The 25580-nt window shown below is 47.4% G+C and overlaps 1 protein-coding gene across 6 annotated transcripts in view; it reads left to right on the forward strand.

Annotated features, from left to right (window-relative positions):
• The window catches only part of RTKN (rhotekin), a 61107-nt gene extending 35768 nt beyond the window's left edge, over positions 1-25339 (forward strand). For 3 of the 6 annotated variants that reach the window (XM_075261270.1, XM_075261272.1, XM_075261276.1), the window contains 11 exons: positions 12497-12696; positions 12869-12930; positions 13976-14029; positions 14508-14625; positions 14746-14958; positions 15052-15146; positions 15581-15687; positions 15762-15887; positions 18188-18353; positions 18463-18567; positions 24026-25339. In XM_075261270.1, the coding sequence (XP_075117371.1) occupies positions 12497-12696; positions 12869-12930; positions 13976-14029; positions 14508-14625; positions 14746-14958; positions 15052-15146; positions 15581-15687; positions 15762-15887; positions 18188-18353; positions 18463-18567; positions 24026-24459 (1680 nt within the window). In that variant the 3' untranslated portion in view covers positions 24460-25339. Of the gene's footprint in view, positions 1-5055; positions 6123-12496; positions 12697-12868; positions 12931-13975; positions 14030-14507; positions 14626-14745; positions 14959-15051; positions 15147-15580; positions 15688-15761; positions 15888-18187; positions 18354-18462; positions 18568-23579; positions 23677-24025 lie in introns of those variants that run through there. The other 3 variants (XM_075261275.1, XM_075261274.1, XM_075261271.1) reach the window with 2 other exon arrangements.
• The last annotated feature ends 241 nt before the right edge of the window (positions 25340-25580 follow it).

Here is a 25580-nt window from a genome sequence, read left to right on the forward strand (position 1 = left end):
TGAGGGTATGACTGATGATGGAGGTGTAGCTGGAGATGCCATGGAGATCATCAGATGAGGGTATGACTGGTGATGGAGGTGTAGCTGGAGAAGCCCTGGAGATCATCAGATGAGAGTATGACTAGATGATGGAGGTGTAGCTGGAGAAGCCCTGGAGATCATCAGATGAGAGTATGACTAGATGATGGAGGTGTAGCTGGAGAAGCCCTGGAGATCATCAGATGAAGGTATGACGGATGATAGAGGTGTAGCTGGAGAAGCCCTGGAGATCATCAGATGAGGGTGTGACTGCTGATGGAGGTGTAGCAGGAGAAGCCCTGGAGATCATCAGATGAGGGTATGACTGGTGATGGAGGTGTAGCTGGAGAAGCCCTGGAGATCATCAGATGAGGGTATGACTGCTGATGGAGGTGTAGCAGGAGAAGCCCTGGAGATCATCAGATGAGAGTATGACTAGATGATGGAGGTGTAGCTGGAGAAGCCCTGGAGATCATCAGATGAGGGTATGACTAGATGATGGACAGGGAGAAGACTTGTAGAAGATAGTAAGATGAGGTTGTGACTGATGATGCATGTAAAGGGAGAAGTCTTGGAGAATATGGTCAGATACAGTTATAACGGATGATGGACATGTAGTATAAGGAGAAGTCTTGGAGAAGAGAGGGCTGGAAAATAACCAAAATCATAAGTCGGCTCAATTAATTTCTGTGGACCATATTGATTATTTCCATTATTTTTCACCCATGCCATCCTGTCTCACGCTGCCATTGGCCAATGGATTTGTCACTGAGTGTACGCTATCCAATCAGCATTGCTATGTGAGTAACCAAAACCAAAAGTCAGTGGCATATAAATAAGGATTGTGGCATGTAAAACCAGGAGCGTCTGAAAAGAATCCTTCCTTAATTGTCATCGAGGTGAAATGTTCAATTAATTGTGATTTGGGACAATCGCCAGCCCTAGATGAGGTTATAACTGGTGATGAAGGTTCCGACACAGTCAAGCCTTGGAGAAATTGTGGAAATTAATTTATGACTGATGTTGGATATGTAGCACAGAAGAAGACTTCAAAGAGATGGTAGAATGAAGTTATAGCTGATGGACATGTAATAGATTAGAAACCTCTGAAAATCATGATCTGGTTAAGATGTGTCTGATGATTGAGCCTTGGAGAAGAAGGTGAGACTAGGTTGTACAGTGGAAGTCTTGGACATGTTCAGATGAAGTTATGACTGATGTTTGAAGTGTAGTCCCAGAAAAGTCTTTGAAGAGATGAGAGAATGAGATTGTGACTGATGATGGAGGTGTGGAGGTGCAACATAGAAGAATCCTTGAAGGAGATTGTACAGTATAATAGACTCATGACTGATGATGGAATTCTTTGTAGGTCAGGAGAGATCTTGGAGAAGCTGGTGAGATTAGTTTATAACTGGTGGTGGTGCAGTACAGAAGTAGCCTGACAAAGCACAGTGAGATGAGGCTATGACCGATGAAGACACCTGAATAGATAAAGCATTGGGAAGAAGGGTTGGACAAGGTTAGGACTGAATAATGGAGGAAGAGCCGGAGAAGATGGTCAGATGAGGTAATGACTGATGGGCACTTAGTACAGGAGAAGTTGTAGAAGAGATGGATAGATGTTAGGACTCACAATGGACGTAAAGTTCAGAAGTCTTGGAAGAGATGATGGGATGTGGTTATGACATAGGTTGGATGGTTAGTACAGGAAAAGCCTTGGAGAAGACGGTGAGATAATGTCATGACTGATAATGGATATGTAGTACATGAGAAGCCTTGGAGAACATTGTCAGATGGGGTTGTGGCTGATAGAGGAATGAGGTTGACTACTGATGGCAGTGTATGTGTTACCAGAGAAACCTTGGAGAACATTAAGTCAAGGTTATGCCTAGAGATGAGCAAATCGATTCTGCAGAAGTGGAATTTGATCAAAATTTCAGGAAATCTTCGATTCGCCAAGAATCCGGGTTTCTTCACGCTTCGATGCATCGAATCACATTTTTTAATAAAATGGCTGCTGCACATGTTAGGACAAGGGGCTGGAAATGCGGGATCACCTACAATGCCAAGCGTGCAGCCAATCAGCTGCCCCGGTGATGTCACAGCCCTATAAAAACCAGCAGCCATTTTAGGTTCAGTCATTTCACATAACGCTTACTGCAGGGAAAGACATCAATTGGGACAGGGAGAGAAAACAGATAGAAGTTCGGGATTGCTAGTGAAGGGAAAATATAAAGAGGAAAATCAAAGAAGAATTTGGGGAAGTCGCAGCGTCGTTACCAGAAAGAAACTCACTACACATTGTGGCGCTCACTGCCGCTATACTGCTACTCATTACTCACCTGTGTGTACAAGGTGCAACACAACAAGCCTTGTACAGGAATAACACAGTGATTTATCATCCACTAATCTCTGCACTCAGCTGTTCTCACGTCTTTTTAAAGGCGTTCAATAGGGGGAAAGAAATTAGGGACTTATTAGCCATTGTGTTCCGAGTATACAATTACAGGCCATTTCTCAGTATGTCAGACAGAGAGGGGACAGGCCATGCACGGGGGAGGGCCATAGGCCTAAATGTTTCTGGTGCAGGCACAGGTCGCAGCAGAGTAAGGGGCCTTGGCAGCAGGGGTCACTCACAGAGGCCTGAGCTCCCAGTGTCAAGTCGCGTGTTGACCAGCGACTCAAAAATTGTAGACTGGAGGACTCAGTCATCCACTCCATCCCAAGTCACATCAGACACCCCCAGCCAAGAGTCAGTGGGTTCATCAGGCACAACCCTTAGATGGCATGGCCCGGGGGCAGGCCCTGTGCCCTCAGGTGTCCTGACATTTATGTTCCCTCAGCTAGAGAATTACTCTATGCTGTGGTCTCAGATCAACTATACAGTGAGGACCTACTACAGGACAGTCAGCAGCTAGTGCCCAGCCAAGATCTGGAGGAGACATCTGCCGCTTCCTCTGGTGGTAGTGATGAGGAGAGTGATGTGGGAGATGGTGTTGCGAGCGGTCAGGCTACTGGCTTAGAGAACGTTGAGGATGACAACAGTGATCTGCAGAGATTAGTGGATGATGAAGTAGCCGATCACAATTGGGATGACTACTGGCTCTCCATCATGTTAGACCCTCGCTACCGGGGAAAGATGGGGGCCTTTTTTATCCCCACTGAAAGGGGGGACAAACTGAACGACTATAGAGACATCCTATGTAGCAAGCTGGCCGCTGCCTATCTGTAACATCGTCCATCCTCTCGCATATCCTACCAAGGAAGCCCTGAGTGCTCAACTTGCACTGGCTTGGCATCTGTGGGAGGGGGTGGGGGTGGCAGGAGCAGTTTGGGCTCCATCAGCAGCAGCCTGAGCCCAGAGTCTCTGATGAGAATCTTTCTTCATCCGCATAGTGAAGAATTTGCTCATCAGCAGCTAGAGACAGAGCAGTACTTGACCAAGCGGGTGGTGGCATACTTAGAGTGCACCCTGCCACCCATTGTGGAAGATCCGCTGGAGTTCTGGGCAGCACAACTGGAATAGTGGGCACAACTGGAGTTTGCCCTGGGAAAGCTGTCCTGCCCGTCCAGTAGTGTGACATCAGAGCGGGTGTTTATTACGGCAAGGGTCATAGTTACCCCAAGGAGAACTCACCTGTCCACCCAAAATTTGTAGAGACTCAATTTTGTGAAGATGAATCAGGCATGGATCAGCCAGGATTTCCATCCATAGGGTGGTCTGCTGTGTCTCTGAGTGACCTGTCATTGTAGGGTGGTCTGTTCTGTCTCTATACTATGTAGTTTGTGTGCAGTATATATACTACGTAGCGTGTGTACAGTATATATACTATGTTGTGTGTTGCTGGTATTGATGGTGGGGGTCGCTGTCAGCTGCTGGGGGTCCTCCGCCTCCATTTATATTTTTAGCTTGTACATTTATGGCCAGCCCCCCCCTCCACTTCCTATCTGTCCACTTACAGCCTCCTCCTTCCTCTCTGCACTGACCATTTACAGCCTGTGCCCCCTCCCTCCTTACACTCCTCCATCCACTGCAGCTGCTGGGACCACGGCCTGCATACACGTACACCTATATCTTCACACATACTACACACTGCATATACACGTACACCTACATCTGCACACATAGTAGACCCTTATATACACACTCCTCATAAACCTACATCTGCACACATACTGCACACTTATATACACACATAGTACACACATACATACACACTCCTAGATGTACACTTCCAGCTACACTTACTACACACATATACACGCATAAGTGCTACAGTTATAGTTGCTACACATAGGATACATCCGCCAGTAAGTACGTAGGTCACAGCCGCTTGTAGGCACATAGGATACATCCGCCAGTAAGTACGTAGGTCACAGCCGCTTGTCGGCACATAGGATACATCCGCCAGTAAGTACGTAGGCTGCAGCCGCTTGTAGGCACATAGGATACATCCGCCAGTAAGTACGTAGGTCGCAGCCGCTTGTAGGCACATAGGATACATCCGCCAGTAAGTACGTAGGTCACAGCCGCTTGTAGGCACATAGGATACATCCTCCAGTAAGTACGTAGGTCACAGCCGCTTGTAGGCACATAGGATACATCCGCCAGTAAGTACGTAGGTCACAGCCGCTTGTAGGCACATAGGATACATCCGCCAGTAAGTACGTAGGTCACAGCCGCTTGTAGGCACATAGGATACATCCGCCAGTAAGTACGTAGGTCGCAGCCGCTTGTAGGCACATAGGATACATCCGCCAGTACATACGTAGGTCGCAGCCGCTTGTAGGCACATAGGATACATCCGCCAGTAAGTACGTAGGCCGCAGCCGCTTGTAGGCACATAGGATACATCCGCCAGTACATACGTAGGTCACAGCCGCTTGTAGGCACATAGGATACATCCGCCAGTAAGTACGTAGGTCGCAGCCGCTTGTAGGCACATAGGATACATCCGCCAGTAAGTACATAGGTCACAGCCGCTTGTAGGCACATAGGATACATCCGCCAGTAAGTACGTAGGTCGCAGCCGCTTGTAGGCACATAGGATACATCCGCCAGTACGTACGTAGGTCACAGCCGCTTGTAGGCACATAGGATACATCCTCCAGTAAGTACGTAGGTCACAGCTGCTTGTAGGCACATAGGATACATCCTCCAGTAAGTACGTAGGTTACAGCCGCTTGTAGGCACATAGGATACATCCGCCAGTACGTACGTAGGTCACAGCCGCTTGTAGGCACATAGGATACATCCGCCAGTAAGTACATAGGTCACAGCCGCTTGTAGGCACATAGGATACATCCGCCAGTAAGTACGTAGGTCACAGCCGCTTGTAGGCACATAGGATACATCCTCCAGTAAGTACGTAGGTCACAGCTGCTTGTAGGCACATAGGATACATCCGCCAGTACGTACGTAGGTCACAGCCGCTTGTAGGCACATAGGATACATCCGCCAGTAAGTACGTAGGTCACAGCCGCTTGTAGGCACATAGGATACATCCGCCAGTAAGTACGTAGGTCACAGCCGCTTGCAGGCACATAGGATACATCCTCCAGTAAGTACGTAGGTCACAGCTGCTTGTAGGCACATAGGATACATCCGCCAGTAAGTACGTACGTCACAGCCGCTTGTAGGCACATAGGATACATCCTCCAGTAAGTACGTAGGTCACAGCCGCTTGTAGGCACATAGGATACATCCGCCAGTACGTACGTAGGCTGCAGCCGCTTGTAGGCACATAGGATACATCTGCCAGTAAGTACGTAGGTCACAGCCGCTTGTAGGCACATAGGATACATCCGCCAGTAAGTACGTAGGTCACAGCCGCTTGTAGGCACATAGGATACATCCGCCAGTACGTACGTAGGTCACAGCCGCTTGTAGGCACATAGGATACATCCGCCAGTAAGTACGTAGGTCACAGCCGCCTGTAGGCAAGTAGGCTACAGCTTCCTATTAAGCAATTAGAGTAGAACACAACCATCTGTATCCATGGTCTTATAATCCACTGGTGTAGTTACGGACATTCATCACACCTGATACCATTTGACAACCACAAGTGTATAAACAAGTCATGGAGAGAGAAGAACACAGAACAGTAAGTATGGAGCAGGAGGACATGGCATGGAGAAGGCTGGAGAACCATGGTCAGGTCTTTGATACCACTAGATGTTCAGGTTTTATCAAGAGATCTTTGTCATAAGACATTTTGAGGGGCAGTTCATGGAGGACGTATGGAAACCTTGCAGGGTGGCAGGAGGTGGCTGGAGATGCTTGGAGTGTAAGTGGAGACACATGATGGCTGAAGACTTAGACACTTGCTGGTGTCAGAAGCCTTATAGAAATGGGGTCAATTGGGGTTTAGGGGGACATTTAGAAGTGCCGCAGAGGTTAATAAGAAGTCCAAGAGACCGGAAGACTGATGAAGATGATGAGCCGGGAACGCATGCATGATTGTTATGATGATCTACAAAAGACTGGTGTGCTAGTTATACAGTGGGGAAAAAAAGTATTTAGTCAGTCACCAACAGTGCAAGTTCCACCACTTAAAAAGATGAGAGGCGTCTGTAATTTACATCATAGGTAGACCTCAACTATGAGAGACAAAATGAGAAAACAAATCCAGAAAATCACATTGTCTGTGTCACGGGATGGTTAGAGTCTATACTATAGGCAATGTGTAATATATATTTCATGTGGAATGTATTCTCTAACCTGTTGTATACATCAATGTGTAGTTGGCTGATTGGGGTCTAGTGTGTTAGCACATTGTATGCAAATACCTCTAACTAGTGAGGACAATGGGTGGAGATAATCTGATCGGTGTCTCCAAGAAGATGTTGGACGGTGCATTGTCCATAGTAGACAGGGAGTCTGCTCTCCTTGGTATAGGTGAGGGGGGAAGGATCTGTGACTCAGCCCTTCCCACCCACAGATATAGGTGTAACAGTCTTAGTATATAGTATATAGCTAGCAGTTGGTATGTGTTAGCCGGCCTGTGCACAGCTCTGCAGAGAGCCAGGATTTAGTTACAGGACCAAGGAACCAAAGCTATCATTGGATTGTGACTTCTGTGGACTTATTGTTATTACGGTTGATGTGACCGCTGCCGGCTACTAACTTTGTGGATTACAATAAATTGCTGTTGTCTTCCGACCTCTTGCGTCCGTGTTGATTCAAAAGACCATCCGGAGGAAGACGTATACCTTTGCTCCGTGACAACTGGTTGGCAGCGGTGGGATCAACAGCGGACAGCGAGATGGACTACAACAGCTCAGCGATTAATGGAGCCACAACCTCAGAATACAGGAACTGGACTATGGCAAGTCTACAAGTAAGGGCCCGGGAACTAAACCTGAGTTACCAGGGAAGAACGAAAGATCAACTGATCGAGGCACTGGAGGAGATGACCCTGCAAAGCGACCATGAGGAGGGCTGCCCCCAGGAGACCGTAGAGATACGGGAGTGGCAGGTACAGACCCAAAAGAGCAGATGGGTTGTTTTGTATGAGGAGGAATTGGCAGTGCTGGGGCTAGAAGCAACTGCAGAGCAAAGGAGTAGAGCATTACAGAGGGCTCAGGAAACGGAGAAGGAGGAACAGAGAATGGCGCATGAAAAGGAAAGAATGGCGCATGAAATGCGAATGGCTGAGATAACTACGCGGAATTATAATCAAACGTCGACCCCCAGCCCAACAGTGAGAGAACCACCATATGTCTCCCATAAACACTTCAAGATCTTTGATGAAGCGGCTGGGGATGTTGATGGATATTTTCAGGACTTCGAACACCAGTGCCACCTGATGGAAGTCCCAGAGAAGGATTGGGTCCGGTATCTGGTGGGGCACCTACGGGATGGGGCTGCGGAAGCTCTCAGAGCCATGGACCCTAGTGATCAGCGGGACTATGAGGCCATTAAAAGAGCGGTGCAGAAGTATTATGCAGTCACTCCAGAGACCTACCGAGTTCAGTTCCGCTCTTTGTCTTACAATGGGGGAAGCTCCTTCCACATGTTCGCCCACAAGTTGAAGCAAGCATGCAAGCGCTGGCTAGAAGGAGAGGAGGCTGTCACAGTCGATAAGATCCTCCAAGTCATAATTAAGGAACAGTTCTTTTCCCAGTGCCCCGCTGAGATCCGTGAGTGGGTGCTGGAACGGAACCCAGCCACAGTTGAGCAAGCTGCTTCTCTTGCAGATGAGGGCCTGACCATCAAGCCGCAGTGGAAGAGGTTGTTTGCAGAGGAGCGGAAAACTACCACAGTCCGCCAGACACCCTTCAACCAGCCACCCACCTTTCGTGCCCGGCCTCAGGATTACAATTTCCCCTCTACCCTTGCCCCAGCCCATCGGCCTCCAGCTATGAACAACCCTGTCCCTAGACAACGACCTACTGGAAGAATGCTAGAGCGCAGATGTTTTGGGTGCGGGCGGCCTGGACATTTGCAAGCTAGTTGCCCTGTTAACATGGGGGCACGGGCCACCGTGGCATCCCGGCCTATTCACTACCTGGGAACCACCCCTAGGACTGAAAGTTTGGCCCCATTTCCAGATGACTCCATGAATGACCCATCTGTTCCACCTCCAGGGGTCTATGGGATTCAGCCCTCCGCCACACATCCCGCAAACCTTCAGCGGAAGCACTTGCAGGAGGTCCTACTGGATGGCCGAACAGTTGTTGGATTCCGGGACTCGGGAGCTTTCCTAACGGTAGTGGACCCCCGAGTGGTTCGACCCGAGGCCCTAGAGGAGGGCCCTGGCCTTTCTATCGAGTTGGCAGGAGGTACTCGGAGACGTATTCCTAAAGCTACCGTGGAACTCGACTATGGTTATGGACCAAAACGATGCACAATTGGTGTGATGAGCGGGCTGCCGGCTGATGTTCTGTTAGGCAACGATGTTGGAAATCTACAGTGCCACTTTGTGGGAGCAGTGACCCGAAGCCAAGCTCAGGGATCCACCGGATTTTCTGCCAGATGCCAGCCCTTCAACCCTACAACTTTACCATTCAGTACCGCCAAGGGAACCAGCACCAGAACGCAGATGGGTTATCCCGGCAGGAAGACATATGAGCTATAGAGACTGATGTGCATTCCCCAATTTACCTGTGTAGGCCAATTGTGTCATGCACATGTTTTGAGAGGGGGAGGGGTTGTCACGGGATGGTTAGAGTCTATACTATAGGCAATGTGTAATATATATTTCATGTGGAATGTATTCTCTAACCTGTTGTATACATCAATGTGTAGTTGGCTGATTGGGGTCTAGTGTGTTAGCACATTGTATGCAAATACCTCTAACTAGTGAGGACAATGGGTGGAGATAATCTGATCGGTGTCTCCAAGAAGATGTTGGACGGTGCATTGTCCACAGGAGACAGGGAGTCTGCTCTCCTTGGTATAGGTGAGGGGGGAAGGATCTGTGACTCAGCCCTTCCCACCCACAGATATAGGTGTAACAGTCTTAGTATATAGTATATAGCTAGCAGTTGGTATGTGTTAGCTGGCCTGTGCACAGCTCTGCAGAGAGCCAGGATTTAGTTACAGGACCAAGGAGCCAAAGCTATCATTGGATTGTGACTTCTGTGGACTTATTGTTATTACGGTTGATGTGACCGCCGCCGGCTACTAACTTTGTGGATTAGAATAAATTGCTGTTGTCTCCCGACCTCTTGCGTCCGTGTTGATTCAAAAGACCATCCGGAGGAAGACGTATACCTTTGCTCCGTGACAGTCTGATTTTGTAAGAATTTTTTTTCAAATTATGGTGGAAAATAAGTATTTGGTCACCTACAAACAATCAAGATTTCTGGCTCTCACAGACCTGTAACTTCTTCTTTAAGAGTCTCCTCTTTCCTCCACTCATTACCTGTAGTAATGGCACCTGTTTAAACTTGTTATCAGTATAAAAAAGACACCTGTGCACACCCTCAAACAGTCAGACTCCAAACTCCACTATGGTGAAGACCAAAGAGCTGTCGAAGGACACCAGAAACAAAATTGTAGCCCTGCACCAGGCTGGGAAGACTGAATCTGCAATAGGCAACCAGCTTGGATTGAAGAAATCAACTGTGGGAGCAATAATTAGAAAATGGAAGACATACAAGACCACTGATAATCTCCCTCGATCTGGGGCTCCACGCAAAATCTCACCCCGTGGGGTCAAAATGATTACAAGAACGGTGAGAAAAAATCCCAGAACCACGCGGAGGGACCTAGTGAATGAACTGCAGAGAGCTGGGACCAATGTTACAAAGCCTACCATCAGTAACACATTACGCCACCAGGGACTCAGATCCTGCAGTGCCAGACGTGTCCCACTGCTTAAGCCAGTACATGTCCGGGCCCGTCTGAAGTTTGCTAGAGAGCATTTGGATGATCCAGAAGAGTATTGGGAGAATGTCCTATGGTCTGATGAAACCAAACTGGAACTGTTTGGTAGAAACACAACTTTTCGTGTTTGGAGGAAAAAGAATACTGAGTTGCATCCATCAAACACCATACCTACTGTAAAGCATGGGGGTGGAAACATCATGGTTTGGGGCTGTTTCTCTGCAAAGGGGCCAGGGCGACTGATCCGAGTACATGAAAGAATGAATGGGGCCATGTATCGTGAGATTTTGAGTGCAAACCTCCTTCCATCAGCAAGGGCATTGAAGATGAAACGTGGCTGGGTCTTTCAACATGACAATGATCCAAAGCACACCGCCAGGGCAACGAAGGAGTGGCTTTGTAAGAAGCATTTCAAGGTCCTGGAGTGGCCTAGCCAGTCTCCAGATCTCAACCCTATAGAAAACCTTTGGAGGGAGTTGAAAGTCCGTGTTGCCAAGCGACAGCCCCAAAACATCACTGCTCTAGAGGAGATCTGCATGGAGGAATGGGCCGACATACCAACAACAGTGTGTGCCAACCTTGTGAAGACTTACAGAAAACGTTTGACCTCTGTCATTGCCAACAAAGGAGAGAGAACAAAGTATTGAGATGAAATTTTGTTACTGACCAAATACTTATTTTCCACCATAATTTGCAAATAAATTCTTACAAAATCAGACAATGTGATTTTCTGGATTTGTTTTCTCATTTTGTCTCTCATAGTTGAGGTCTACCTATGATGTAAATTACAGACACCTCTCATCTTTTTAAGTGGTGGAACTTACACTATTGGTGACTGACTAAATACTTTTTTGCCCCACTGTATGTTTGATGTTCCCAGCCTGATGCCATGGTTATTTCTTGGTCTGACACCATTGGTATTTCTTGGCCTGACTCCATGGTTATTTCTTGGCCTGACTCCATGGGTATTTCTTGGACTGACTCCATGAGTATTTCTTGGCCTGACTCCATGGTTATTTCTTGGCCTGACTCCATGGTTATTTCTTGGCCTGACTCCATGGGTATTTCTTGGACTGACTCCATGAGTATTTCTTGACCTGACACCATTGGTATGTCTTGACCAGACGCCATTGGTATGTCTTGGCCTGACACCATGGGTATTCCTTGACCAGACGCCATTGGTATGTCTTGACCAGACACCATGGGTATTTCTTGACCAGACACTAAGGGTATTTCTTGATCAGACACCATGGGTATTTCTTGCCTGACGCCATGGGTATTTCTTGGCCTGACACCATGGGTATTTCTTGACCAGACACCATGGATATTTCTTGGCCTGACACCATACGTATTTCTTGACCTGACACCATGGGTATTTCTTGACCTGACACCATGGGTATTTCTTGGCCTGACACCATGGGTATTTCTTGACCAGACACCATGGATATTTCTTGATCAGACACCATGCGTATTTCTTGACCTGACACCATGGGTATTTCTTGACCTGACACCATGGGTATTTCTTGGCCTGACACCATGGATATGTCTTGACCAGACACCATGGGTATTTCTTGACCTGACACATGGGTATTTCTTGACCTGACGCCATGGATATGTCTTGGCCAGGCGCCATTGGTATGTCTTGACCAGACACCATGAGTATTTCTTGACCTGACACATGGGTATTTCTTGACCTGACACCATGGGTATTTCTTGACCTGACACCATGGGTATTTCTTGACCAGATGCCATTGGTATGTCTTGACCAGACACCATGGGTATTTCTTGACCAGACACCATGGGTATTTCTTGACCAGACGCCATTGGTATGTCTTGACCTGACACCATGGGTATTTCTTGATCAGACGCCATTGGTATGTCTTGACCAGATGCCATTGGTATTTCTTGACCAGATGCCATGAGTATTTCTTGACCAGACACCATGAGTATTTCTTGACCTGACACCATGAGTATTTCTTGACTAGACACCATGAGTATTTCTTGACCTGACACCATGAGTATTTCTTGACTAGACACCATGAGTATTTCTTGACTAGACACCATGAGTATTTCTTGACCTGACACCATGGGTATTTCTTGACCTGACGCCAGGTGGATTTCTGAGATTTCCATATTTTCTTGCAGGACACAGACATCCAAAAGCGTATAGACCATGAGGTGCGAATACGGGAGGGAGCGGTGAAGCTTCTGGGAGCGTGTACTCAGAAGGAACAGGCCCTGGAGGCAGCAAAGAGTCTGTTGGTGTGTAATAGTCGTATCATGACCTACATGTCCGAACTACAGCACCGCAAGGAGGAGCAGGTTCTCCAGCACAGTACACGCAGGTATGATGGGACATCACATGACCTAGATGTGAGATACATGTATGCTATAGGTGTGGGCGCATAAAGTGTTAGAAGAGACGTGATCTGTGTTACCCCTGCACCTCAGTATTATATGGCGGTGACTGTACATTTGGTAATGTGTATTATATGGTGCAATACCTTTGTTTTCCAGACCTTCAGATGGGGGCAGTGTGGATGAGCGTCTACCTTGCAAAGGAAAACTGTCGTTGTCAGGTACGCATGTCTAATACTGTCTGGGGTAATAGATGAGCAGGGGCTGTATCTGGGGCAATAATATGAGCATGCTAGTTTTACATACCCAAATTTAACCCTTTCTGACACTGGTAATGCCCTTTTTTCTCATTAATGTCACTTATATCATTGCTGATAACCTTTATATTTGCTGTACTATTCTAGGGGTGTCAGATCTAGCAGGTTCCATAGTGGACTGATTCTTGGGGTATGCCTGGTTGGGGCATCTGTGACCAAAGTTTCTGAGTTGTAGGGCTGTAATATTCAGACCTAACAGGTTCCTCGAAGTACGGATTGTTGCTGTGTGCTTGGTACTTGGCAAGTTGATGGGACTGTTGAGATCTACTGGTTCTGTGATGACATCTCAGTATGTAAAGATTGACACAAGCTGCTGTGGCCAAAAGTCAAAGCTTGACGAAAGTGACAGAGGAGACTTCATCGAATCGTATACCAAATAAACACAAAACTGTGGACCCTCAAAATACTGGAGAAGAATACAGGTTTAAGGGCTGCGGTATCAGTGAAACAGTGTGCACTGTACAAAGGTGACCTCCATGGTGGTACTGCATAGACAGACCAAAGGCAAGCTTTGACTTTCAGCCACAGTTGCTTCTGTGACTCACAAATTGGGTCATAGACGCCCTTACTGGGTACATCCCAACAACCAGTCCCCACCAAAACTCTGTCAGGTGTGACATATCACATCCCTATAAGGCTTAGTTCACACAGAGTTTTTTGGATCGGAACCTGAGGCGGATCCCATTAATTTCAATGGGAGCCATCTTTTTGGTCATCGTTTTGAGGCGGATACGGCTTCAAAACCCGGACCAAAAAACTCTGTGTGAACTAAGCCTAACTCTGCAACATGGGTGACATGCCCCTAGCAGGTGTCCGCCAACAGTCAGTCCTCTCGGGATCACTGTCAGGTGTATCACCCCCCATATAACTCAGCAGGTTCAGTACCCACCTTCCTTCTAGTTGTTCATTATACTTTTCAGACATTGTATGTTCTTCTTGTTCCCCTCAGACCTGCGGATCCCGCTGATGTGGAAGGACAGTGAATATTTTAGGAATAAAGGCGGTGAGTACTCCTTTATACCCGGAGGGGCCGCACTCACCAGTCCTAATTCCAGGGCTCCATCTGGTCTTCATTCCAGGGCACCACCATTGTCTCACGGCCTCCTCAGTTTCATGGTCCCAGCTCAGCACTGAGGCTTGTGACCGGGCCACAGTAGTCTCATGGGGGACGTCAATGTCTATGAGGAGCCCAACTTGAGATTTCTGAAAAATGCCTAGGAGCATCTAGTTTACCTTCCAGCACAATGCCAGTCAGCTGCTACTGAGGCCAGCAGGGGGCAGTATGGCATCCTCAGCAGTGGAGCCGGGACATGGCCGGAGCTCCCCTTAATGACGCCGGCTAGTTTGTATGATAATACTCGGGGACTTTTCTCCTATTTTTTTGAGATAACCAGATATGGTGGAGTCTTTACCTACGTTCCGGTGACTTAGAGGGGTTCACATACTTCCTCTGCTTCATCTTTCACTTGCTTGTATTGCAGAGCTCCATCGATGTGCAGTGTTTTGCGCCCTGCAGATCCGCGGAGAGGTTTACGACACTGAGATGGTCTTTGTGGATCGGACCTCCACAGATATCTGCTTTGAGAATGCCATCGTCTTGTGAGTGTCTTCTTCCTGATCTCTCCACTATGACGGCCTTATCCACAAGAACCTACTGACATGGTGCCCCCCCCCCCCCCCCACTAGTCATTGTCAACTAACCTGTTGTGTCCTCTCCAGCTCCGACGTGGACCCCGGGTTTGAGCTCAGCCTACAGCTCTACAGCTGTGCCGTGGATGAAGACTTCTCGCTCTCTGGGACACCGAGAAGATTGTCCACCAGACTGAGCAGTTCACTGGGGAGATCTTCTGGCCGCAGGTTACGAGCTGCCATGGATGGGGCCGGCAGTAATGGAGGAGGGAGCCCCATTCTGCTACCACCTCCCAGCTTCCCGTGAGTCCTGCATATATAGAAGGACCTGTCCTATAAGAACCCCTCTGTCCAGGCTCCAGGTTTGGATTATATTGGGTCTCTCTTGTATTTCAGGGGGCCCAAATTTCAACTCTTAGCCCATACCAAGCTGACCTTGGCACACGTACAAGATGGCTTCAGGACTCACGATCTCACCATCAGCAGCTCTGGTAAGGAACAAGGCCCCATGAGGTGGAGTCTGTAGGAGGTCTCTAAGGCTTGGTGTCTAGGGTGCGATCCCTGGGCTGGTGGTGATATTCTAGATCTCTTTATCCCCCCCCCCCCCCCCCCAATCTGTTGGGGATGTCTGGAGGTTGTGCCTCCTAGTCTGGATCATCAGATGTTGCACAATGTCTGTACGGTGGGCTTATAATGATTTGGGAGATCAGTCCTTCTCCATCCAAGAACCTGAGTTCTGTGTCCCCACTTCATGTAGTCTTCAAGGAGGGGAACCCTGGAGGTTTTTTGACTGGGGAATGGAGGGCCTAATCAGAAGGGGCGAGTTGGGTGACCCCATAGCAAACCCTTGTGTAAGGGTCCTCCTTCCAGACTGGGTGGGTACATGTGGACCTCTTTGGTTGAGTTCCGGCTGATGTCCTTACAGATGAGAGCTCCTGCTGGCTGCCATTATATGGAAGCGTGTGTTGTCGCCTTACTGCACAGCCAGACTGCATGAATCAGGACATGATGTCTGGAGTTCTGCACATCCAGGTAATATGGAATATCCTGCTACATGGCTGTATGACGTGACCTGAGAGCTACATATAACATGTCTACATTCACAGGCCCGGGGACAGAAGAGCTGGAAGCGAATGTTCTGTGTGTTACGTGGATGTCGTCTGCTCTGCTACACAGGACAATGTCCTCCAAGGTCTGAGACAGAACCAGAACTGACTGTCTCTGTTAATAAGGTAACAGTATTGGTATTACATATGTGATATTACATGGGGAGGAGCAGAGTCTGTATTACATGTGTGACATTACACGGGGAGGATAAAAAACAAAAGAGACACCGAGCACACTATATAGTGTAGAATGTCTGATACATATGGGTGGAAATAACCAGAAGATGTCATTTAAAAAGACCAAATGGCCTCTCACCTGATGAGGTTGTGACAATCGCTCACAACTACGTTTGGGGTTTACCGTCAGGTGGAGGAGGCAGCACGTCTGATGGACACCGGCCACGGCCAGGGAAGATAGCGCTCTCAGGTCACAACAGGATTTTATTGAATAAGACAATGATGCACAACGCTAAAAAATCGCGCAGTCTCAAGTGCGTAAGTTCACACAAAGCTCGGTCAGTCCGGAAGATGTATACATATTGTATCATCATACGCGCTTTTTTAGCGTTGTGCATCATTGTCTTATTCAATAAAATCCTGTTGTGTCCAAAACTAGAAAAATAGCTACAGCCCTCTTCCAAAGTGACATACAATTCAAAAATAGGTAAAAAACCTTGTGCACTCACTCTGTCCGTTTGCTGGTTGCTGTAAATCGTGGAACCTCAAGACCGGTGCCAGGAAATCTCTCTCGGCTGAGATGAGGTCAAATGGAAGCAAATTTGAAGAAAATCCAGCACTGCAGTCAGGTATCCGTATAAAATAAAACTTAACTTTTATTGACTTGTAGTTGCTACATTAAAAAATCTGTGTGCAGCAATAGGAGTAGCAGAAGCCTACGCGTTTCGGGATAGACCCTTACTCATGGCATACAGAGCTGTAATATGCTGCAATCTTATATAAAAATAAAAGAGACACACATAAAATCCAGGCCCCTCCCATCTGCACATAGACAGGAAGTTAATTAATTAAGCAACATCTGTGATACATGCGATAAGTTGCAAGTGAAACAGGAACAAAAGCAGACAAAGTTGGCTGATTGTAGTCAAAATAGTTCAAACAGGTTAAGGTAAATAAGTAAATAAATCATAATTTTTAGTGACATAGATAAAACGTGACATGACCAAGAGATGTAACATCTTCATTACATAGTTGTGGCACCATACTGAAGAAACATAATGACAACATCCCTTTCTATGGTGCATAATGCACCAGGAGGATAGAGTACGTATTATACTGAGAAAAAAATCCTGTTGTGACCTGAGAGCGCCGTCTTTCCATTTCAGTGAAAACATTACATGGGGAGGAGCATCTGTATTACATGTGTGTTATTACATGGATAACATCTGTATTACATGTGTGTTATAACATGGGGAGGAGTGTCTATATTAAATGTGTGATATTACAGGGGGAGGAGCGTCTGTATTATATGTGTGTTATTACATGGGAGCAAAGCAGCATCTGTATTTACATGTGTGATATTACACAGGGAGAGTGTATTACATGTGTGATATTACATGTGGAACATCTGGATTACATGTATGATATTACATGGTGAGGAGAGTGTGTATTACATGTATGATATTACATGGTGAGGAGAGTGTGTATTACATGTATGATATTACCCAAATAATGTCTGTATTACATGTATGATATTACAGAGGGAGGAGAGTTTGTATGACATGTGTGATATTACACGAATAATGTCTGTATTACATGTATGATATTACAGAGGGAGAAGAGTTTGTATTACATGTTTGATATTACACAGTAGGAGCCTCTGTATTACATGGGGAACATGTGTATTACATGTGTGATATTACATGAATAATGTCTGTATGACGTGTGATATTACATGAATAATGTCTGTATTACACGTGTGATATTACATGAATAATGTTTGTATTACATGTATGATATTACATGAATAATGTCTGTATTACATGTGTGATATTACATGAATCATGTCTGTATTACGTGTGTGATATTACATGAATAATGTCTGTATTACGTGTGTGATATTACATGAATAATGTCTGTATTACATGTGTGATATTACATGAATAATGTCTGTATTACATGTGTGATATTACATGAATAATGTCTGTATTACATGTGTGATATTACATGAATCATGTCTGTATTACATGTGTGATATTACATGAATCATGTCTGTATTACATGTGTGATATTACATGAATCATGTCTGTATTACATGTGTGATATTACAGAGGGAGGAGAGTTTGTATTACATGTGTGATATTACACAGTATCAGCCACTGTATTACATGGGGAGATGAATCTGTATGATGTGTGATATTACATGGTTGGGGGCTTCTGTATGATGTCTTTCTGATATCCACCCTCAGGAGACCAGGATCCGGTGTTCAGATCGTGAAGGTCAGTGCCTGGTGCACACCTTGTCCATCACCAACCGCTACGGCTGTGAAGAAGTGACTCACACCGCCAAAGCCGAGAGTCGAGAAGATCTGCGTCGCTGGATGGAGGCCTTCTGGCAGCACTTCTATGACATGAGTATGTATTGGACACAGACAGTGATGTTTCAAGCCTGGCTACCTCTTCTCCTTGCCTGCTTCCTCCTGACCACTGTCATGTCTCCTCATCAGCTTATCGTCTTCTGCAGGTCAGTGGAAGCAATGCTGTGATGACTTAATGAAAATAGAAACTCCACCACCTAAGAGGCCCGCAGCAGCTCTCGCCAAGCAAGGCTCTCTCTATCATGAAATGGGTGAGCAACTGTACTAAGTTCTGATCACATGTGATGTCCTCGGTCACTTCCCTGGTGTAGATGATGATCACATGTGGTGTCCTCGGTCACTTCTCTGGTGCAGATGATGATCACATGTGGTGTCCTGGATCATTTCTCTGGTGTAGATGATGATCACATGTGGTGTCCTGAATCATTTCTCTGGTGTAGATGATGATCACATGTGGTGTCCTCGATCACTTCTCTGGTGTAGATAATGATCACATGTGGTGTCCTCGATCACTTCCCTGGTGTAGATGATGATCACATGTGGTGTCCTCGGTCACTTCCCTGGTGTAGATAATGATCACATGTGGTGTCCTCGGTCACTTCTCTGGTGTAGATGATGATCACATGTGGTGTCCTCGATCACTTCCCTGGTGTAGATGATGATCACATGTGGTGTCCTCGGTCACTTCTCTGGTGTAGATGATGATCACATGTGGTGTCCTCGGTCACTTCCCTGGTGTAGATGATGATCACATGTGGTGTCCTGGATCACTTCTCTGGTGTAGATGATGATCACATGTGATGTCCTCGATCACTTCTCTGGTGCAGATGATGATCACATGTGATGTCCTCGATCACTTCTCTGGTGTAGATGATGATCACATGTGGTGTCCTCGATCACTTCCCTGGTATGGATGATGATCACATGTGGTGTCCTCGATCACTTCACTGGTGTAGATGATGATCACATGTGATGTCCTCGGTCACTTCCATGGTATGGATGATGATCACATGTGGTGTCCTCGATCACTTCCCTGGTATGGATGATGATCACATGTGATGTCCTCGGTCACTTCCCTGGTGTAGATGATGATCACATGTGGTGTCCTCGATCACTTCTCTGGTGTAGATGATGATCACATGTGGTGTCCTCGATCACTTCCCTGGTGTAGATGATGATCACATGTGATGTCCTCGATCACTTCCATGGTATGGATGATGATCACATGTGGTGTCCTCGATCACTTCCCTGGTGTAGATGATGATCACATGTGATGTCCTCGGTCACTTCCCTGGTGTAGATGATAATCACATGTGGTGTCCTGGATCATTTCTCTGGTGTAGATGATGATCACATGTGGTGTCCTCGATCACTTCCCTGGTGTAGATGATGATCACATGTGGTGTCCTCGGTCACTTCTCTGGTGTAGATGATGATCACATGTGGTGTCCTCGGTCACTTCCCTGGTGTAGATGATGATCACATGTGGTGTCCTCGGTCACTTCCCTGGTGTAGATGATGATCACATGTGATGTCCTCGATCACTTCTCTGGTGCAGATGATGATCACATGTGATGTCCTCGATCACTTCTCTGGTGTAGATGATGATCACATGTGGTGTCCTCGATCACTTCCCTGGTATGGATGATGATCACATGTGGTGTCCTCGGTCACTTCTCTGGTGTAGATGATGATCACATGTGGTGTCCTCGGTCACTTCCCTGGTGTAGATGATGATCACATGTGGTGTCCTCGGTCACTTCCCTGGTGTAGATGATGATCACATGTGGTGTCCTCGATCACTTCTCTGGTGCAGATGATGATCACATGTGATGTCCTCGATCACTTCTCTGGTGTAGATGATGATCACATGTGGTGTCCTCGATCACTTCCCTGGTATGGATGATGATCACATGTGGTGTCCTCGATCACTTCCCTGGTATGGATGATGATCACATGTGATGTCCTCGGTCACTTCCCTGGTGTAGATGATGATCACATGTGGTGTCCTCGATCACTTCTCTGGTGTAGATGATGATCACATGTGGTGTCCTCGATCACTTCCCTGGTGTAGATGATGATCACATGTGATGTCCTCGATCACTTCCATGGTATGGATGATGATCACATGTGGTGTCCTCGATCACTTCCCTGGTGTAGATGATGATCACATGTGATGTCCTCGATCACTTCCATGGTATGGATGATGATCACATGTGGTGTCCTCGATCACTTCCCTGGTGTAGATGATGATCACATGTGATGTCCTCGGTCACTTCCCTGGTGTAGATGATGATCACATGTGGTGTCCTCGGTCACTTCCATGGTATGGATGATGATCACATGTGATGTCCTCGGTCACTTCCCTGGTGTAGATGATGATCACATGTGGTGTCCTCGGTCACTTCCCTGGTATGGATGATAATCACATGTGATGTCCTCGGTCACTTCCATGGTATGGATGATGATCACATGTGATGTCCTCGGTCACTTCCCTGGTGTAGATGATGATCACATGTGATGTCCTCGATCACTTCTCTGGTGTAGATGATGATCATATGTGGTGTCCTCGGTCACTTCCCTGGTGTAGATGATGATCACATGTGGTGTCCTCGGTCACTTCCATGGTATGGATGATGATCACATGTGGTGTCCTCGATCACTTCCATGGTATGGATAATGATCACATGTGGTGTCCTCGGTCACTTCCCTGGTGTAGATGATGATCACATGTGGTGTCCTCGGTCACTTCCATGGTATGGATAATGATCACATGTGGTGTCCTCGGTCACTTCCCTGGTGTAGATGATGATCACATGTGGTGTCCTCGGTCACTTCCCTGGTATGGATGATAATCACATGTGGTGTCCTCGATCACTTCTCTGGTGTAGATGATGATCACATGTGATGTCCTCGATCACTTCCATGGTATGGATGATAATCACATGTGATGTCCTCGATCACTTCTCTGGTGTAGATGATGATCACATGTGGTGTCCTCGGTCACTTCCCTGGTATGGATGATGATCACATGTGGTGTCCTCGATCACTTCTCTGGTGTAGATGATGATCACATGTGATGTCCTCGATCACTTCCCTGGTATGGATGATGATCACATGTGATGTCCTCGATCACTTCTCTGGTGTAGATGATGATCACATGTGGTGTCCTCGGTCACTTCCCTGGTATGGATGATGATCACATGTGGTGTCCTCGGTCACTTCTCTGGTGTAGATGATGATCACATGTGGTGTCCTCGGTCACTTCCCTGGTGTAGATGATGATCACATGTGATGTCCTCGGTCACTTCCCTGGTATGGATGATGATCACATGTGATGTCCTCGATCACTTCTCTGGTGTAGATGATGATCACATGTGATGTCCTCGATCACTTCCCTGGTATGGATGATGATCACATGTGATGTCCTCGATCACTTCTCTGGTGTAGATGATGATCACATGTGGTGTCCTCGGTCACTTCCCTGGTATGGATGATGATCACATGTGGTGTCCTCGGTCACTTCTCTGGTGTAGATGATGATCACATGTGGTGTCCTCGGTCACTTCCCTGGTGTAGATGATGATCACATGTGATGTCCTCGGTCACTTCCCTGGTATGGATGATGATCACATGTGGTGTCCTCGGTCACTTCTCTGGTGTAGATGATGATCACATGTGATGTCCTCGGTCACTTCCCTGGTATGGATGATGATCACATGTGGTGTTCTCGGTCACTTCTCTGGTGTAGATAATGATCACATGTGGTGTCCTCGGTGACTTCCCTGGTATGGATGATAATCACATGTGGTGTCCTCGGTCACTTCCCTGGTATGGATGATGATCACATGTGATGTCCTCGATCACTTCTCTGGTGTAGATGATGATCACATGTGGTGTCCTCGATCACTTCCATGGTATGGATGATGATCACATGTGATGTCCTCGGTCACTTCTCTGGTGTAGATGATGATCACATGTGGTGTCCTCGGTCACTTCCCTGGTGTAGATGATGATCACATGTGATGTCCTCGGTCACTTCCCTGGTATGGATGATGATCACATGTGGTGTTCTCGGTCACTTCTCTGGTGTAGATAATGATCACATGTGGTGTCCTCGGTGACTTCCCTGGTATGGATGATAATCACATGTGGTGTCCTCGGTCACTTCCCTGGTATGGATGATGATCACATGTGATGTCCTCGATCACTTCTCTGGTGTAGATGATGATCACATGTGGTGTCCTCGGTCACTTCTCTGGTATGGATGATGATCACATGTGATGTCCTCGATCACTTCTCTGGTGTAGATGATGATCACATGTGGTGTCCTCGGTCACTTCTCTGGTGCAGATGATGATCACATGTGGTGTCCTCGATCACTTCTCTGGTGTAGATGATGATCACATGTGGTGTCCTCGATCACTTCTCTGGTGTAGATGATGATCACATGTGGTGTCCTCGGTCACTTCTCTGGTGCAGATGATGATCACATGTGGTGTCCTCGATCACTTCTCTGGTGTAGATGATGATCACATGTGGTGTCCTCGATCACTTCTCTGGTGTAGATGATGATCACATGTGGTGTCCTCGATCACTTCTCTGGTGTAGATGATGATCACATGTGGTGTCCTCGGTCACTTCTCTGGTATGGATGATGATCACATGTGATGTCCTCGATCACTTCTCTGGTGTAGATGATGATCACATGTGGTGTCCTCGATCACTTCTCTGGTGTAGATGATGATCACATGTGGTGTCCTCGGTCACTTCCCTGGTGTAGATGATGATCACATGTGATGTCCTCGGTCACTTCCCTGGTATGGATGATGATCACATGTGGTGTCCTCGGTCACTTCTCTGGTGTAGATGATGATCACATGTGATGTCCTCGATCACTTCTCTAGTGTAGATGATGATCACATGTGATGTCCTGGATCACTTCTCTGGTATGGATGATGATCACATGTGGTGTTCTCGGTCACTTCTCTGGTGTAGATAATGATCACATGTGGTGTCCTCGGTCACTTCCCTGGTATGGATGATGATCACATGTGGTGTCCTCGGTCACTTCCCTGGTATGGATGATGATCACTTGCGGTGTCCTTGATCACGACCTTTAACCTTACACTCGTCTGTCTCTTACATTCATAGTAACACTCTCTTTTTCTCTCTCTTGTGTCTGCATGCCTTGCATGGCGCCCTCGCTCCTCTGTCCTTGCTCTTCTCCTCTTGCATGGTCCATGCCCTTCCTTCCGCTCAGCTCTCTCTGCTGCCCCTAGTGATGAGGGGTTGCTGCTGCAGGATAATGCAGTGTCTGCTGAAATCCGATCACTGCTGTGCACCTATTACACAGAAAGGTTTGTAAGACGTGACCCTGTGCACATGTGACCCCTCGCAGATCTCACTAGAGCTCAATGTGCAGCTAGGTGTAGTGGTTGACCTAGTATGACCATGTCCTCCCCCTAGTCAGAAGTGAAGGTATGGGCAGGGTCCTCTGGATCTGCTCCTCTTGCCCCAGGGGCTGTTATGGCTCCTGTATCTCATAGACTGTCAATTAGTGAAACCTCTTGGGGCTCACCTAGTCGTCTGTAGTCTGGATATATACTGATGTCTGTATCTAGTGGTCTTGTCCCTCGGTGGGGTCTGTAGGTCTCTGTCTCTTCACCTTCTTGGTGTATTGACTAATCTAGTTTCTCTGCTCCGCAGCTATTGAGGGCCTGGGCCCCATTCCCGACCTCCTATCTCAGAGGATGAAGGAGTTTGAGCTCCAGAGGGGTCTTGACCCACCACCTTGGACATCTTTCTTCCACAGCTCTTCCCCAGGACATCCTTCTTGTTCTTCCTCGTCTGAATGTGACAGTCCTCCAGCTCAGACCTCCAAACACAGACCTCGAACGCTTTCCCTGGACGCTAAACTGACGTCCCTGAAGAGCCGCGGCCTGAAATTGTCTGAGAGTCCGTCTGTCCACGGACCTTCTAGAACCAGGGCTAAAAGTCCTGGTCCTGACACAAGAAACAGCAGCAGCAGCAGCAGTGGCAGCAGCACGCCCGACTCCGAAAGGGGGCGTCACACCCGCAAGAACCTGAAGAGCCTGAAAACCAAACTGGACCCCCGTAACTGGCTCCAAAGCCAAGTGTGAACTGTCTACTAACAAGTCCACCAGCAGAAGAAGAATAGGCAGGAGGCTACGGTGTCTGATATCAGCATGGCGGCTACCGTGGACTCATCTGCTGAGGGAAGGGGTCGGCCCTCAACATTGGGTTATGCCGGGATCTTACTGCTTGTGACATGTAATGTGTGTGAATGAGACGTGTCCAGGGTCTGTCCTGACCACCGGTCATAGAAGGGAAACCTCTGTCCTCAGGGTATCGAGGGCGACATATGGGAGACACGGAGGATGAAAAACACTAAGAGCAAGAAGGACCAGGTGCCTAGGCCTTCCCCTGCCACCCCAAATGGGATAGGGGGCAGATAGAACACATATGAACTGCCCACAGGTCTGCGGGGCCCAGGGTATAGGGAATGTACTAAAGCAGGGCAATTATTTATATCCTAATATGTACAGTATGGGGAGGTGAGGGATGTAACTGGCTCCACCCACTGCAGGGTGACAGGAGAGGAAGGTGAGGGATCTAACTGGCTCCTCCCACTGCAGGGTGACAGGAGAGGAAGGTGAGGGATCTAACTGGCTCCTCCCACTGCAGGGCGACATGAGGGGAAGGTGAGGGATGTACCTGGCTCCTCCCACTGCAGGGTGACAGGAGGTGTGTGTGAGGAATGTAACTGGCTCCTCCCACTGCAGGGTGACAAGAGCGGAAGGTGAGGGATGTAACTGGCTCCTCCCACTGCAGGGTGATAGGAGGGGTGTGTGGGGCAGGATTATGAGAACCTCCCCCTCTCCTCTTGATGCTGTTCAGGGTCCCGGGGCCTCTCCGTCATGTCCTGGCAGGATGAAAGCTTTATGATAACAGCCTAACCAAATATCTACTAACAGAGTATTATTCTATGTCAATAAATGGTTGTACATGAGGCGGGTGTACGGGATTTACATGTGACAGCACACAGCACGCTCCACCGTATACTCCTCACTGCTTCTAGGGCGGCTTATTCCCTGTAAGTCCTCACAGCATACCGTACTGCTGCTACACATGTATACTGTACAGCTGCCATATACGATACCGTACTGCTGCTACACATGTTACTGTACTGCTGCTATATATGATACCGTACTGCTGCTATATACGATACCGTACTGCTTCT

Source organism: Leptodactylus fuscus, unplaced genomic scaffold (genome assembly GCF_031893055.1).
Source record: "Leptodactylus fuscus isolate aLepFus1 unplaced genomic scaffold, aLepFus1.hap2 HAP2_SCAFFOLD_102, whole genome shotgun sequence".
Classification (NCBI taxonomy): domain Eukaryota; kingdom Metazoa; phylum Chordata; class Amphibia; order Anura; family Leptodactylidae; genus Leptodactylus; species Leptodactylus fuscus.